The sequence below is a fragment of the Pseudopipra pipra genome, chromosome 7 (genome assembly GCF_036250125.1).
Source record: "Pseudopipra pipra isolate bDixPip1 chromosome 7, bDixPip1.hap1, whole genome shotgun sequence".
NCBI classification, from domain to species: domain Eukaryota; kingdom Metazoa; phylum Chordata; class Aves; order Passeriformes; family Pipridae; genus Pseudopipra; species Pseudopipra pipra.
This window is the reverse complement of record NC_087555.1, coordinates 28,512,706-28,528,754: the sequence shown is the minus strand read 5'-3', so window position 1 is coordinate 28,528,754 and position 16,049 is coordinate 28,512,706. Positions and strand designations below refer to the sequence as shown.

Here is a 16,049-nt window from a genome sequence, read left to right as displayed (position 1 = left end):
TGTGTGTGTGACAGCCCCAGCAAACTTCAGTCTTCTGAAGCATGAGCCCATTTTAGAGCTCAGTCCCTTTACATCTGAGGAATCCTAGGGAGGATGAACTTGTATTCCTGTCCTTGCTTCCCCATGGTAAATCCTTTCATCCTGATTGTAAGAATCTGGCTCTCCTTTACTATGGCAAAGGTGCTGTGGCTGCCTGCAAGTGCCATCTGCCTTCAAGCTGGTGATGTCAGGGACCTTCCAAAAGGAAGTCTGCAGTCACCTGAAATCACAGCAAGAGCAGATGGGAGGCATGTCTCTGCTGCAGGCAGGGACAGGCTTTTCTTCCTGCTGAGGAACCTAATTTCTGCCCCTGAATTCCCTCATGGCACCTGACTGAGGGCTTCTGCACTTAAAAGGTGGGACAGGTTTGGACTCTTGATCACCCTCTCATCTTGATGCACTCAAAAACCAATAAAAAAACTTTTCTGAAGGCTGAGCCATGCCAAACGTGGCAAGGCTTTTTTGTTGTTTGTGTTGTATGTTTGTTTGGTCTTGTGTGGGGGTTTTTGTTGTTATTGTTTTGTTTTGTTTTTTAGTTTAAAGGGAATATTAAGGCTAGCTGAGAATCAAGGACTTTCTGTCCCTCACATAACCCAGAAGGAATAAAAAAGGACTTTGGAAAGCATTTCCATGTAGTAAGAAGTATCAGATAAAATGTGGAGTGTAAAGATTGCAGCAGCAAGATGAAAGAAAAGGGTCAGAGGAAAATAAGGAAAGGAAAAGGAGGTATGTGGCAGACAAAAGGAAGATTGCAAGAAGATATTAAGATGTTTTTCAAGTACAGAAGGAACAAGAGGTCAGTGAGGGGCCTTTAGGAGATGACAAGGGTAATTTAGTGACAGAAGAGGTAGATATTGCAAAAAAATTAAATTAGTTTTTTGCCTCAGTGTTCACAAAGGAAGATGAAGGAAGCATGCCAGAATTTTTTTTCTTGTGGAAAGGAAGGAGAAATACTGAAGGATACAGAGGATCAGGACAGTGCAGATAATCAGGAAATTAGAACAAAACAAAATAAAACCAAACTAGGGGGATGCTGTGTCAGCACATGATCTGCCAGTAGACCAAAAGGATTATCTGTGACTTGTTGAGAACAGAAAACAAAACCAACAATGACATTCCTGCCACTAGGACTCCTTTTAGGTGGTACTCTAGAAAGGAAAGTGAGTGGGGAGAAAAGCATCCAAAGCAAGACAGTAGTGAGAACCAGAAGGAGTAAAGGATACAGCAGAAGAGAGAGATCTAAAAACTCTTTAGAATGTGGGATGAGTCATGAACTAAAAAAAGACTCTTGCAGTAGAAAAAAGCATTAAAACCTACCTGAGGACACATCAAAAACATACTGATGTTTCTTTAGTTTGGCTACTTAGGAAGATGCTCAAGTTGATTAAAAAGTGACCACGTTCATAGGTGGTGAGAATTAGTATAATTCTGTTCTCCTAGTTTACACAACCTCCAAAATATTGTAGGGCTTAGTACACCAGACATTGAGATCCGTATTTATTGTGTAAATGTGTGCTAAATTCCTGACAACTCATTTTAGCACATAGTAAGAGAAGGTCTGTGTGGTGCACTTGGGAAAGGCAGCTGTACTGCAAAGAGTTGCTGTGATGCACATCAAGAGTATGGACATGGGAAATTTTTACACTGTAGCTGGAGTGCTGTAAATCAACATCTTAATTCTCAGTATTCTGACTTCCAAGGAAAGCCCAAACATCTGGACCCAAAATGAAGAAAAATAAATTTGTGGGATCTTTTTCTAGTGAAATTACTCAGGTGTTAGTTACTCAGTTAGTGAGAAATGAAGTTATTCATGTACTGAGTATGGGAGTTGGCAGGATTTCTGGTTGTACCACGGACTCCCATGGTCTTGGGCAAGATAAATAACCAGTCACCCAGCTGCCTTTTGGAGTAATAAATTTTCTGCCCACCATGCATGACATTGTGGGGAAGAGTGAGATTCAGCCGTGGCTACTGACATGAAACTTGCACTGGCTTTTGAAAATGCTGAATTCTAGAGATTTTAAGATAGAAACTCAGGCTTTAAAATGCACAATCCACCAGGCAGGACTTACGCTGGTGTTTGAAAGACACAAGATGAGCTCTCTTCTTCCCCTCTAATCTGGTTGGAGGAGGAATTGAGTCCTATTTCAGTGCACCCCTTGGTGCTGGAGGATGGGTGGACACAGCTTTCTGTGAGGACAGAAGAGCTGTATGCAGGGAGGGAGGAGGTAGTGGATAACTTGCCTTGAATCAGATGGAAGTGGGGGGGTCTGTTCAAAAGGGATCAAAGAAAAGCAGTGTGGCATGTTTGGTTCTTTGATGCAAAACAAATACATTTTCAGGTTTTTTAAACTCCATTTTTTGTTCGTTGTACAGATTGAGATGCCAGGTAGAGTCTGAAGATTATTTGAAATGCTTCAAGGATTTATCACCACAAAAACTTTCTCCCCACTGCTAGCTTTAAATCTTTCTACAGCTAGTTTTAATTCTTTCTTTTTCTCCCTGGTTTGCTAATACCTTTTGCCCTTCTGGTGTGCTGCCTGAGGGTATCACAAGGGAATGAAACTCCACATTGCTGGTCAGTGGACAAGCTGGGAGAAACATTTTTAAAGAGTGGGTTAAAGGCCAAATCTAGGCTAAGGACCTATGATCAGGCTATGGGCCTGATCCTGTGACCCTTACACAGACCCATCTCCCCAGGAAATCTACAGGACATGAGTTTCCATATTGGAGTGGGGAGAAAATGCATTTGCTGAAGTTCAATCTTCCATATTTAGTGTGGGACGCTGAATGATGACAGCCCTAATGAGAACCTGACGGAGAGAGTCCTGCAGGATGCACAGCGCCTGTTCCTGATGAATGATGTCGTGCAGCCGGTGACTGTAGATCCCTACGTGACTCAGGACAGCATTCGATTTTCCAAACTGGTGGTTGATATTGTTCAGGGGAAGGATACTCTCTACCACGTGATGTATATTGGAACAGGTAAGGGTATCAGGGCTTGAGACAGTTCCCTCCACTTGCCTGTAGACCTAGCGGCCCTGGGAGCCCAGTCGTGATGTCCTTACAGACTTGTCATTCAGTATGATTTTGGCACAAAACTGCATGGAAGTTAGTTTGCCTGAGTAAATTAAAAGCAGGATGGAGGACTTGAGGCACAGTCCCAAGTGATCAGACCATAAATCTACATTGTGTTTAAGAACAACATTTCTCTCCGTCTTATAAAAACATGTTTTAACTACTCAGGCTAATACATAACAGTGGGGAAAGAGCAGAGGTCGCTGGAATGCTCTGTGGTTTCACACCTGTAAGTTGCTTCTCTGTGCTATGACATTCTCATCTCTTGAGTAAGCAATAATAATGCTTAGCCTCCAAGCTTGCCCAGGGTTTTAATTATGTCTTTCTCTGCACTTCCACGTACCTACTGGTGTATGACTCCCAGTGTTTTTGGGAATGGGCATGCACTGAAGTGTAGTGCAGATAGGGAAGCTGAAGCAAGTGCTTTTTTTGTGGTAGCATAGCGAGCCAGTGGTAGAATTAAGTATATGATTTAGTCTCTTGATTTCAACTGCTATCCTCTAATTAGCAGGACACATTTCCTCTTCTGAAAAGCACAGATATCTTGGATAAATGAAAGATGCTGAAGAAGGACAAAGTGTTATAAATGGTTATCTTAGCCCATATTCATACTAATGATAGAGGTTAAATTAAATAGTTTGATTAATCAGAGCATATGGCCAGCCTCATGGGTATAATGTTGTTATCCTCTATTGCAGAAGCTTTGACTTTAGAATAAGATGGATTGCCTCCATAAGTGTTAGTTTAATCTCACATCTGAATGCAGAGTCATTGCCTCATTCTCATGTTCAGGAGAATGGACCTTCAGGACTATGTCATAATTTATCTAACTTTTACCACCACTTATTTCAAAGTGATCATCTTGGATGTGTTCTAGCAACACTCTCACTGTGGAAGCCTCCACAGACATTGATTATGATGAGAAGACTGTACTTAAATGGAAATACAACATGGTTCTGCCATTTTGCTATCCTGATATATAAAGTGAGGAGTCCAAGCTACAAAGCCTGGGAGAAAGATGAAATAGTTTCTGCTTCATATCATTAGTGTAGAAAGGTCCACTGCCATTACCTTACCTCCTTATTTGCGTTTGTTTCTGGCCCTGGCTAGTGGTGACTGACGAGGAAGGTCTGCTGGAAACATTTAAACCAGTGAAATGCTTCAGTAGAGACAGCCCTGCCCAGAGGTAGCCCTGAACACAAAACCAGTCCTGAGACAAACCAAGCCTAGACTTGGATTTCAGTCTTGTTCCACACATAAGGCCCTCCTAAGTGAAAGAGAAACTTCACATGGCAGCCAACCCCACCACTGAAAATTGCTAAGGTTTGACACCAATGCAGAAGTTATCAGGACAGAGAGATTAAGCTTCAGGAACAATCAGGGTTGACAGACCTCTTGGGGGTTTTAATGAAAAATGTTGTGGTTGTCCCCTTTTCCCCAGCATTAACCTCCCACAGTTTAGGAGATCTTTAAATTGCTTAGTTAAGAGCACTGTGAACACAAACATGTATGTTTCTGTGTATGCAGTTCTCATTCCCTTGTCAAGCTGGCAGGATTGCTTCTGCCAGGAAGAGGATCAATTAGGTCCATGACCCATGCAGTCATTACAGAGGCCTCAGGGATTTCCAGCAGGGCTGCTGCATCTGTTGTCATTTGTCATGGCATCAAACCACACCGATCTGCTCCATAAACCAATAGAAATACAGACTCAAGGCACCAGAAGTGATCCCGGCAATCTTAGGTCACCTTGCTATGTAACTCACAGGTAATGGGACCAGACTCCTCTGCTTCAGTGCTCCAACTGGGAAATATTGCCAGGTGCTCACTCTCCAGATGGTTCACATTCTTCTGAGTTCCCACTAAAATGCATTCTCAGGTGTTTTCTGCTGAGTATTGTAATGATGTAGCTCCCACTCTCTACCATGGGCAGCAGGTGACCCAGAACTAGGTTTAAAGCAGCTCTGTAAAGATGACATCAATATTTCACTCTTTGGGCAGGTATGAAATAAAGTCAGTGCCTCTAAGATTTACTTGTGCATTGTTTCTTGTTCTATTAGAGTATGGCACCATCTTGAAGGCCCTTTCTACCACTAACAGGAGCCTAAGGAGTTGTTATTTGGAGGAAATGCAGATCCTCCCTGATGGACAACGGGAAGCAATCAAGAGTCTCCAAATCCTGCACAGCGACAGGTCGCTCTTTGTGGGCTTAAATAATGGAGTGCTAAAAATTCCTCTGGAGAGATGCTCCATGTACAGAACAGAAGGGTAAGTAAATTTACAGCTCTGATATATCCCACTTCAGGTTAAAAAGGAAAGCACCAGGGAAACATATTCCAGTCTGATTCGGTTCAGAAGGCTTTTTTTTTCATCTCTAAGAGACAAAAGACACTGCTAAAGTGTATCTCCTGACAGATACATTCATGACAGGAGCAATGAGGATAAGCAGTGTTTTTTTGGTAAATATTAATTAGTCCTCATCAGAAATTAATTGTATGTATACCGAGGAAGCCCTTACAATATTTATTTCTTTTTAAAAAAAAACGCGATATTTCAGTGTTGCTTTTATTAAGTCCATGTGTTTTGCTGGTGGTTCTTGTTGGCAGTAGGGTTGAAGGTTTCTGAATTTGGGTTGCAGCCAGCCTTTTCTTGCTTATCTGAGTGATCACCTCTCAAACATATGATGAGGCAGGGCTGGGCTGTGTGGCAGCTTGTTATTGCTTTTGGAAATCAATAGCTCATCTCAACTATGTGTGACACCTCTTACACCTGGAGAGATTCTGTGCCTTGATTGTACCTTTTAAAGGGAGTAGGAAAAATGCCTTTTTTTAATTGTCAGCCCTGGCTCCAGAGCAGTTTTCCACCCAGAAGTGTGAGGAGAAGGTTTTTGCATCCAAATGGCACCCCTCCATTTAAGCAGGTGAAAGAGTGATACCAATTGATTGAGACAGATGCTTAAATAACCTCACTGAGCATGTAGTGTGATCTGCAGCAGGCAACTGCTTGTTTACGTCTCTTGAAAATAGTTCTCCTTCTCCTCTCATGCTCTTGCCTTGCTTTCCTTGATGAGAGTTTTGTGTGAAACTGATGTCCTCCGTGCTAGACTAGAAGAAGGATTTTGTTAGCAACCTCTAAACAGATTCCCTCTTCCATGGCCTACTGCAAGATGTCCCTGTCTTGCCAAAAAAACTGATATAGAAAATGTCACCATAATTTTATTTTCAACAAGTAGAGTTTATCAGCTTGTACTAAATTCATGCATGTCTAAATATAAAAATGACAGCACTTTCTGTTTTCACTGAACCTCTTAATTATCCCTTTCAGAAAATATAACTTGGTCATTATTGAATCTTGACACAGAAGTGTTTAATGTGTAAAGGTTTAGTTGCTGATACAGAGATGGACACAAAAGTGTTTAGTAAGAGAAAGAGAATCACAGCTGGAAAATGCCATCCTGTCCTCAGCCCTTAAAAGCAGAGATTTTAAAAGGTAGAACATAACAGCTGTCCTCTTTGGGCTGTCCTGGAGAGTTTCAGTTTGAGAATATTTATGTGTGTATACATTTATGTGATCCAGTTTCAAGACAAACGAGTTCTTCCTTTTCTTTCTTTTGCTAATCTTGAGTTCAGCTTTCTGGTAATTTATAGATGGTGTCCCATTTTCAGCCTGCCTGAATACTTTGCATGACACTTCCGTTAAAGCTCAAATGGTGGAGGTTTGCTGAATTGCCTTAAAAAGGAGCAAGCAGGGAAAAAGCAGTGCCTGGAGAGCAGACGGGTGGGGGTGCCTCGCAGGAGCAATATATTTAGAACCTGGAGGCTGCAGAGCAGCCCCCTACTTGTAGAAGCTTATCTCAGCAAAACGAAAACCTTCTCTTGCCTGCTGGTGACCAAAAGCAGCCTCAGCTTTATGCATCGTATAGCACTAAGTCCCGGCTGAAATTACTGGGAAGCTTGTGTACCAATGCTGGTTTTTTCCAAAACAAACTTTCTGGAGGCACTTTTCAGTGAAATAAGAAAGCAGCCCAGTTCTTTAGGGCACAGAGACTCAAATTTTGCCTCCGCTGACTAGTTTCATGATACTTTTAGGCAATATAAGCCAGTCTCTGGGCAATACCAAAGTACCTGAGATAGGGTCTCCTAACAGTATAGTGGGATGAGATGTGGGAGGTCAGAATTTGCTGAATTTGGGTGCTGGCCAGCTAGTGTATTTGTGTGCATTGCAGAGGATCCTTCACCCTATAGGTCCCTTGTAAGAGGGACTGTGCATTTGAAAAAAGGAAGGAAAAAAGAAGAAAACATAGGAAAGCCAAAGAAGGTCATTATTTATTTATTTGTTTGAAAGGATGATTGTGATATTATTATTATATTTAAAGCTAAGGTTTGGTTTTGTTTGCAAATTTTTCTCTGCAAATGTTGAAACCCTTTCTCCCCTTAGCATCCTGGCTATGTAGGTGATAAGTCAACTTGACCTCCTTTGTATTTCTTTCAATACTGAACAATATCAAGAAGGATATTTTAATTTCCTCCAGTGCATTCCACCTGGCACTTCTCCTGGGCTGTGATTTATTGCTTATTGTTGTGTCTGTGTTTAATACACGCCAATATGCAGCCACCACAGGAAGAAGGGTTCCCACCTCTGCAACACTCCCTGCTTACTTTTTCCTTGTGCAGTGACTTCGTGACTGGCCTCCTTGAAAAGCTCTGGTTTCAGCAGTTTTTATAATGTAATTGTTTTGATGGGAGCTCTGGAAGCTTGGAGGTGACGGAGAGAATTTGTGCCTGCCAGGCAGGAATACCACAACATTGTTTGTTTTAGGCTCTGCCTTATGTTATCAGGAAACTTTTTAGCCTTTTACGCCCTGGGGGCTGCTGTGGGTTTTTGATTGCTGCTACAGAGCTCTTTCGTTCACCCTGCCTTCTCCCTCCTCCCTGGAACAGGCAATCATGTATCCAGAGAAATTTGACCCCACCACTGATTCCCTCCAGCGATCCTTGCTGCTGTGCTGCTTTGAAACCTAGGGGCTTCGTACCAAGGCTCAGAATTGGGGCAGAAAAGAAAAAGCAGCAAAGGGAAGAGATGGAAAGGGCTAAGGATTTCTGCCATCTCCTTTACTATTTGTTTATTGACACGGCACCAATTTGATCTCTTAAATGGTGACCAGTAACTCAGCCCCATGTCTTGATGTAGTTTGTTGACCTGGTATATTTCTAGGTGTCTGAGCAGTATTTTGTGTGTACTCACTGACCTGTCTCAATCTGTCTTCTCAGAACAGCCATTCTTAGCAACAGGGCAACGGGAAGACATCTGTAACGTCAACTAGACATCTGTAATGTCAGCTGCCCAGATTTACAGGCAGGACTTGGCTGCAGGGACCTTGCCTTGTGCATATGTTTTCCTGGTGTCTGTCTTTCCTGCGGTCTTCAGTGCTGATGTTCCCCTCTCTTGCTGGAGACTCTTAGAAAGATGTCCAATGCAAACACAACCTACAAGCCCTTCGAAATTGCAGCATGTTTTGAGGGTTGCTTTGCTGGGTGGTAGCTTGGCTTTGCTTGATGCTGAATTTTGCATGGTTTTGAAATCTTTTTAACCTCCCAGCAGTTTTCAAATGAGCTTGGATTTTTTTACTTCAAGTTGCCCCCAAGCTTTGAGGAGGCATATTTGAAGAACCGGTATTGCTGCTTTATCACCATATCTCTGGAATGTGCCTGAACAAAATCCTGAATCTGAATTTCAGAGAGGCGAGGATCCTCAGATATCTGTTGCATTATTTTCAGGTGGGGTGTATCTTTAGGGGTAGTTTAGTAATTTTTTCAGAGGCTGGGGTGCAATTATTCATTTTTTAGCAATTGCAATCAGACAGATAGGAAAATGAAGCTGATTGTTGCAGGGAACACTTCATGATTTCTTTGTGTTGCCCCTTTGCAGCATCAGGATCATGGGCCTCTGAGCAGACAGAAACCCTGGGGCTGCCCTGGAGTGATTTTGTAGCCATTGTTTGGTTACACATTCAAATGAGGAAAAGAAATGTGTTTGGTAATGAGACCAGATGGTATCTTGAATATCCACCTTTTCTGCTCTCCGGTCCTGGGCAGTTTATTTTAATGCACATTATCTTGATATTCATTCTTTCTTCTTCCTCCCTCCATAATTTTTTCTGCATAAAATTTGCAGTTAACATGATGCAAGCTGCAATTTTGGATGTACAGTGTGGTTCTGTGAGTTGTTTGGCTTTCTTGTCTTCTCTCTGTCGGGCATCTCATCAGGTTGTGTGAGTGCCACCTCAGGTTACCCTCATGCCAGTGTAGATCCTCCTGCTTCTGAGGCTGTGGGGAGAGCCAGGACCTCTTGCATGCAGCTATGACATGCTCTTATTTAAACTCTTGCCTGCGTTTTTGGCATGATGGCAGGGAGTTTGCTGTTGAGTGATGCTGAGTTATTGCCCTCCTACTTGGCCTAAATTCTGCCACACATCCCCTCCAGCCATGGTACTTAATGCAAAGCTGGCAGAAATGACTCAGCTGACAAGTAGTCCTATCTGCTGACTTGAGATCTGTGTGAGAAACACAGCTCACCTCTAAATAGCTCTGGGCCAGTGATCAGAGAACTAAGTACATATTGGTGAGCAACTCCTGAAATAGCTCTGGGGAGTTTTTGGAAGAAAAGAGTCAGCAGCCGAACTAAAGAAGCAGAGAGTTTTCTGCCCTCTTTGTCTCTCCAAGGTGCAACTGTAGCTTCAAGCACAATCCTTGTATCAAGTCTCAAGTCCACACTATGCTTTAGGGGGGCTAAGATATAAAATATCACATGGAGGATTGCTTTGGAGGTTAATGTTGTTTAGTTGGGTTTTTTTTTTTGTTTTCGGTTTGTGGTGTGTTCTTTGGGTTTGTTTGTTTATTTTGTTTTTTGGTCCTTATATGGTGCAAAATCCTCTGTAACAAAGGAATGAAGCACTTGAATTTAGGATTGTAAAACCTGAATTACCGGATTACCAGATTTCAGAAGTGAAATTACTGGGGAATTTATTTGGAGAAATAATACAGTCTGGGAAGAGATCTAAAAATTTCCCAGTTTTGGGGAAGGACTGAATTGAATATGGGCTGGAAATCCCCTGACTTCTTCATCAGAAGGATGGTAATTCCTTGAAGGACAAACAAGGAACTATTGTTGGGTGAAAAGCATGAGAGATAAAAATGTTAAAACAGGTAGGGGAGTGAACAACAGAGGCACTGTTGTTCAGCGGAGCCCAGCATCCAGCAGATCACTGAGACGACATTGATGGCCAGATTGTTCATCAAAGACCTTGAAAATCCAACACCTTTTACTAAACTGAGGCTGTTGAAAATCTGGCCAAGATTTTTTTTTTTTAAGACCTTCTCCCTCAGAGTTTTAAAAAATATTCAGCACATTGAATATCCTTTTAAAAACAGAGGCAAAAGGAAAGGTAACAGACTACAAAAATGTTGTGATAAAGCTTAATCATCAGTTTCCATCTGCTCTGGTTTATATGGCCTCTCCACAATTAAGGGAATTAGCTAATTATTGTATCACCAATAATGCTGAAAAGCTTTGGAAGACTTCATATAGGCAGAAAGGAGAGTGCTCAGCCCAATGTTTTGTTATCCACAGTATCCAATAATACATCAGAATAAATCACTAAACATCTGGTTTGACATTCTGGTTGCATTTAAGAAAATAGCGAGACTCCCACTGACAGAGAATGAAGACATCAAACAGAACCATGATCACTAAAGCTCTTGGAAAGAATGAAGTTTGGTAGATGAAATGGATCTGTGTTCTTTAAATAGAAGTACAAAATGATACCATTTTCTCTAGCCTGAAAACACATTTGCATCTGCTGTAGCAGGCAGTTACTCCAATTGTCTTTAATGTAGCTGTTTATATATGTAAAGTTAAGTGCATCCACACTATTTGCAGGATATGGACCTTTAAGATTTGAAGGAATGTTACGGGTCTAAGAAAAATGGCTTTCAGAAAAACAGTTGAAGTGCTTCACTTCAATGGTCTCGGAAAGGGACGTGGCCGTGTGTGTCTGAAATTGGGGAAAATAAAAAAGCAAACAAGGGTAAGCGGCAAGGTAGTGAGCTGGGGCATGTTTCCAGTGAGATGCCAGAGAGATTGGTTTTTAGTTTCATCTTATTTGACATTATCTTTAATGGCATGGAAGAAAGAAAATAGCATACTTTGTAGATGGCATTTAAGTATGAAGGAATCGCAAATAACAGTGAGGAGAGAAATGCAGCGCAGGGCCAGCAGGGAAACCAGCAAGAGGCTGAGTTTGAGGAATAAGCCTATGCTGAGATTTCTGGTGTATGCATCACTGAAAAAGAGAGAGGACACAGGATGAAAGAGTGAGAAGAGGCTCTGTTCCCAGCCAGATGAATTTTTACAGTTTTTCTTGTTTCTAAATGCTCAAACCAAAGGCATACTTTACATTCATTTTAAGCAACCTGTACACTTATAGGCTCCCACTTTTAGCTCTATGTAAATGGCCCTGAGTGAATGGTACGGTGCAACAGTACAGTGACAGAAGGGGAACTTAGCAGTAGCCAGAGTCCAGAGTTGTACAATTGCTGAAACAGATGAAGGTCACTTCAGAAAAAGCCAAACAAAATCAGCTAATTTCAGGGCTCACTGCCTTTTGTCTCCTTACTATCATGACTAGGTTGCGAATTTGTTTGGAGGGGTTTTGGATTTCCTAGGTGAGAGGATGTACGTTGAACACACCGAGGGCTTTTGTTTGCTCCCTATTTTTTAAGCATGACTTAGGAACAGTTCAGCGTACGGATCCTTTTACCTCTAGCAGTCTAGCTTTAGGCCAACTCAGATCAGTGCTGTCTAAAAGTCATTACCACTGATGCCTGCTAGGTGGGCTGTGTGAAATTAGTTTCAACACAGTAGCAACTGACAGGAAAGCAGGTAGTTTTCTTGGAATATGTTATGTTAGGATGACATTGATGCTATTGTTATACAAACTAGATTAATAACTAAAGCTTCCAGCAAGCCCCAGGGCAGATATCCATTGCATCTGTCAATTCTTGCCATTTGCTACTATTATGTCATAAGATTTGTATTCTAGGCAAAGGTCACATTCAGTAACATGGCTCCTGATGAAAGGGTCTACAGTCTTACTGCTGCTGTGGCTGGTTTGCTTCATGTCTCAAGCTTCCAGGCAGCATTTGCAGTGTAAAACACAAATGTGTCCAATGAACGTATTGCTGCAGATGCATCATTAACTTTTTATCAGGAGATGTGCCATTTTTCCTGTTCGGGGAGGAGGGAATATCTAGCCAGAGCAAATCTGTTATTGTTGGTTTAAGTTTAAAATTTAAGTACATAAAAATACATAAAATATGTATGGGTTATAGCAAAACATAATATTGAACAGTCTGGTGTCTTCTATGTGTCAAAATACCCAAGTATTATAGATCTGTGGGAACACTTGAGTTTGCAAAGGGGTAGGGCTGGATTTCAAGAATAACTATTTACTAAAGTGATGTTATCTCTTTCTAAAAAGGGAATAGACTTTGTCTGATGGTGTTTTTATAACTCCATGTGAAAAAACAGTGGAGAATACATTGACGGACCATTTTACCCCTTATAGAATGTTAAAATAGCCCTGTATTAGACTGGAGATGTGTTAGATCCTCACAGTGTAGTAGGTGGTCTAGTATTTATTTGCCTTTTCCAACATACATTAATCTCCAAAGGCTCTGTCTAGTTGAATCTGCATCTTGTTGAGCAGAAAATAATTACCTGGAATTTAACAAAATCCAACTTTCACAAAGGAGCTACTTGAATATGGATTACTTTGTGCAGCCTGGTGTCAACTGTAGGCTGTTTTCAGGTTTCTTTATCATCGTTCACACTTCTTTCTGAGTTTTCTGCCTTTGCGGTTTTCTTTCCCTTCCTAAGTTCCCATTTTAGCATAATTTGTGTTCTTAAATCATCAGCATCTTGCAGAGACTACATAAAGTACCTGTCTGTGCCCCTTGCAGTGGATTTGCTCTTGTCTAAACCACCCTTTTTCCCGTCTCCACCTACACCACTAGATTACAGGAGTTTGCCATGTTCACACAGAAGTCTCAGATCTGCAACCACAGAACAGGAACACAGGAGCAGAGCACATTTTAATCTGACAGCCGCCTCCAGACACTGACTGACACAGGGCAGAGGCAGGGAGTAACACTTGAGTGCACTGATTTGCCTAAGCTGCCTTTCCAAAAGGGTGTCTGGTCCCCTCTGCCTCTTCCCATATGGCAGCCCTGAGGAGCATGTTTTCTTAAGGCTCAAAAGCCTGCTGAGGCTATTAAAATGGTGGTGCTTCACAACCCAGACAAACATGCCCCACATTCAGGAATTCCTTCTGGCTATTCCTTTCATTAGGACTTTAATAGTATCCGAGTTTTCTCGTGGATGACTGATCCTGTCACTGGTAGTCAGAGACCCTCTGTACTTTTGTTTTTATTAGAGGTCAGTTTTGTTTGGCACAGCGACAAGAGTTTCTAATAGTGTTCGTGAAGGAACACTTACCCTTTTTTTTTTTAACTAATCTGCTCTACTGATGTAAACATAAATCCAGATTTAATCAGAGATGGCATTAATCTTCATATTTGAATAAATGCAGTGTTGTTCTATTTCACTGCTTTAAAAATAAAAATAAATACCTATCCAATAAAGAGGTCACTATTGCTAGAAGATGATGGAATAGGATGTCAGAAAGTAAGAAATGGAATAGTTTGTTGTGTAGATTGTGCAAGGCCATAATCTATAAACTTCAATCGATTGAAAATGGTAGGCCAGAAGGTGAACACTAGCAAGCCAAGCTCCCTGATGTGGAAAAGAAAATTAGGTGAAACTGCCTGTGAAAATCCTCTGTCTGTGCACTGCTTCTTTCAAATAAGTAACATGTGTTTGACTCATAAATGGACTTCAGTGTTAGAGGTTGTTTTACACCATAGCTTTAATTTATGCATTCAAAACAAATGATGTGCAGAGCAGCAATCACTGTGTGGGTGATAAATTACACATACACCCTCCAGCTTCTCTGCCTCTGCATCCAACATCAAATGCCAAAATACCAAACCTTGTCTGTCCAGATTAATGTCAACTGTACTCCTCACAGTGGTGGTACCTGTGAGCTGTAGAATGCTCATCCCGAGCAGTGCCCTGCTCCACAAATAGCCATGTGAATTCCTTATGAAGTATGTGGCTACTTGTCTTGAGGAAAGGGCAGTAACATCTGGCATGGAATATGTTGCATTCACCAACTGAGAAATGAAGCTGCTACTTGACCAGCGTCTGACTAAAGCAGCTCAGTTCCACTTGGCTTCTCTTCTTAGGGGGAAAGATAATGGATTTGTACAGATCACAAACTCATTTCTGCAGTTTGAATTTTTAAAGGTATCAAAATTAGGGAGATTGATTGGAGGTCTGGTGCTTTTTTTCCCCTTTCTAATCTTATTTTCTTAAGCCACAAACATCCTTTTGATTCTTGTTCTTCTCTTTTCATGCCATCTGGCTTTAGGGAAGACAGAGGTCTTCTCTTCCTTCCACGGGCTATTGAGGTTGTCAGTAATTATGATTTGGTTGGCTGGAAGCTAATATGATTATTTGTTTAGTTCATCCCCTCCACAGGTTGCTAGCAGTGGGACAGTAAGCTAACCTTGTCAGGAAATGCCTGTCTGCCAAACGCTGGCTCATGCTTACAACTAACAGACACAGCTAAAACCCCCTTATTGCTTGCAAAGGGCCGTTGCCTCACAGGTAACTGTTCCAAGAGTGCAACAAACCAGTGTGGAGTTCTGAGGTCTTATTCCCCAAAAGAGCAAGGTGTACTCCTGTGCTGCCCATGCTTCTGATGTGCTGAGCACAGGTGAGTGTTGGTCAGTACCGTCAAGGATCAGGCTTATAAATGTTTGTACTGCACCAGCTGATGTGCCTCTGATGGCCTGACTGGTGATGTCCATGGGGATCTAAAGGACTAGGTACAGTGGCAGTTATTGTAACTCCCTGACAAACAGAATCTTCGCTGCAGGTTTCAAACTCATCAGTGAAAATACAGAACCCTCTCCTGAATTAGTGGCAGGGTTTTGTGAGCAAATACAGTTTGGGAAGGTGTTTCTCTTCTTGGGGTCTAGAGCCCTACTTCTGCACATCGTCATGTTCTGTCATTCCATTCCTATTTGCTTTTAATCATCAAAAAGGAGGGAGAAAGAAGTAAATGAAAAGAGAGGAACTGAAAATTGGGAGAGCAAGCACACCCTGGCAGATGAAAAGAGCAGAGTCCTTCATTGTGAATATTTCGAATGAATTTTGTGGCTTTTGGTACAAAATGGCATTTTTATGTGCCTTCTGTCTGGTAGTAGGAAAGGGAATAAGCTATAGTAATTCTTATAGTAATTCTTTCTTTCCTTTGGTCTGTTGAAGCCTCATATCTTGGGTCTGGTTCCATTGACTTGATGATCTATTTATTATGTAGTCTAAAGTTTTAACTCTCAGGGAAAAATGACCAAAAGATGAAGTTACCTAGACTTAGAGGAAATTAAAATGAGAATGAAAACTTTTAAACTACAGATGTTTAAGCTTTAATGAAGATTCTGAAAGAAGACGTCATTCAAGCCATTATAAAAAAGGGATCTTAGGCAGCACCAGCATCTTGGAAACAGAAGGTTTTTTACAGCACATGCTATTAGTGAAGGCTCAGCACACCAGGTGTCAAAGACCACATAAAAACTCTTTTGAGTCATAGGTAAGAGTTTCCATTGACTTCAGTGGTCTTTGGATAGGGCCCCTCTTGCATAATTTTAATCCTTTGTGTTATCCCAGCTGACTGCTGTAGAAATGATTGCAACAGCCAACAACAGGGAGGCTTACAGCTCCCAAACAGCAGGCAGCAGGTGAGCTCTTATGAG

The 16,049-nt window shown here is 41.6% G+C and overlaps 1 protein-coding gene across 4 annotated transcripts in view; it reads left to right on the top strand.

Annotated features, from left to right (window-relative positions):
• SEMA5B (semaphorin 5B) overlaps positions 1-16,049 on the top strand; it is a 282,391-nt gene that overhangs the window by 219,398 nt on the left and 46,944 nt on the right. For all 4 annotated transcript variants that reach the window (XM_064661407.1, XM_064661406.1, XM_064661408.1 and 1 more), the window contains exons 12-13: positions 2,817-3,024; positions 5,175-5,382. In XM_064661407.1, coding sequence (XP_064517477.1) covers positions 2,817-3,024; positions 5,175-5,382 — 416 coding nt within the window. The remainder of the gene's footprint in view (positions 1-2,816; positions 3,025-5,174; positions 5,383-16,049) is intronic.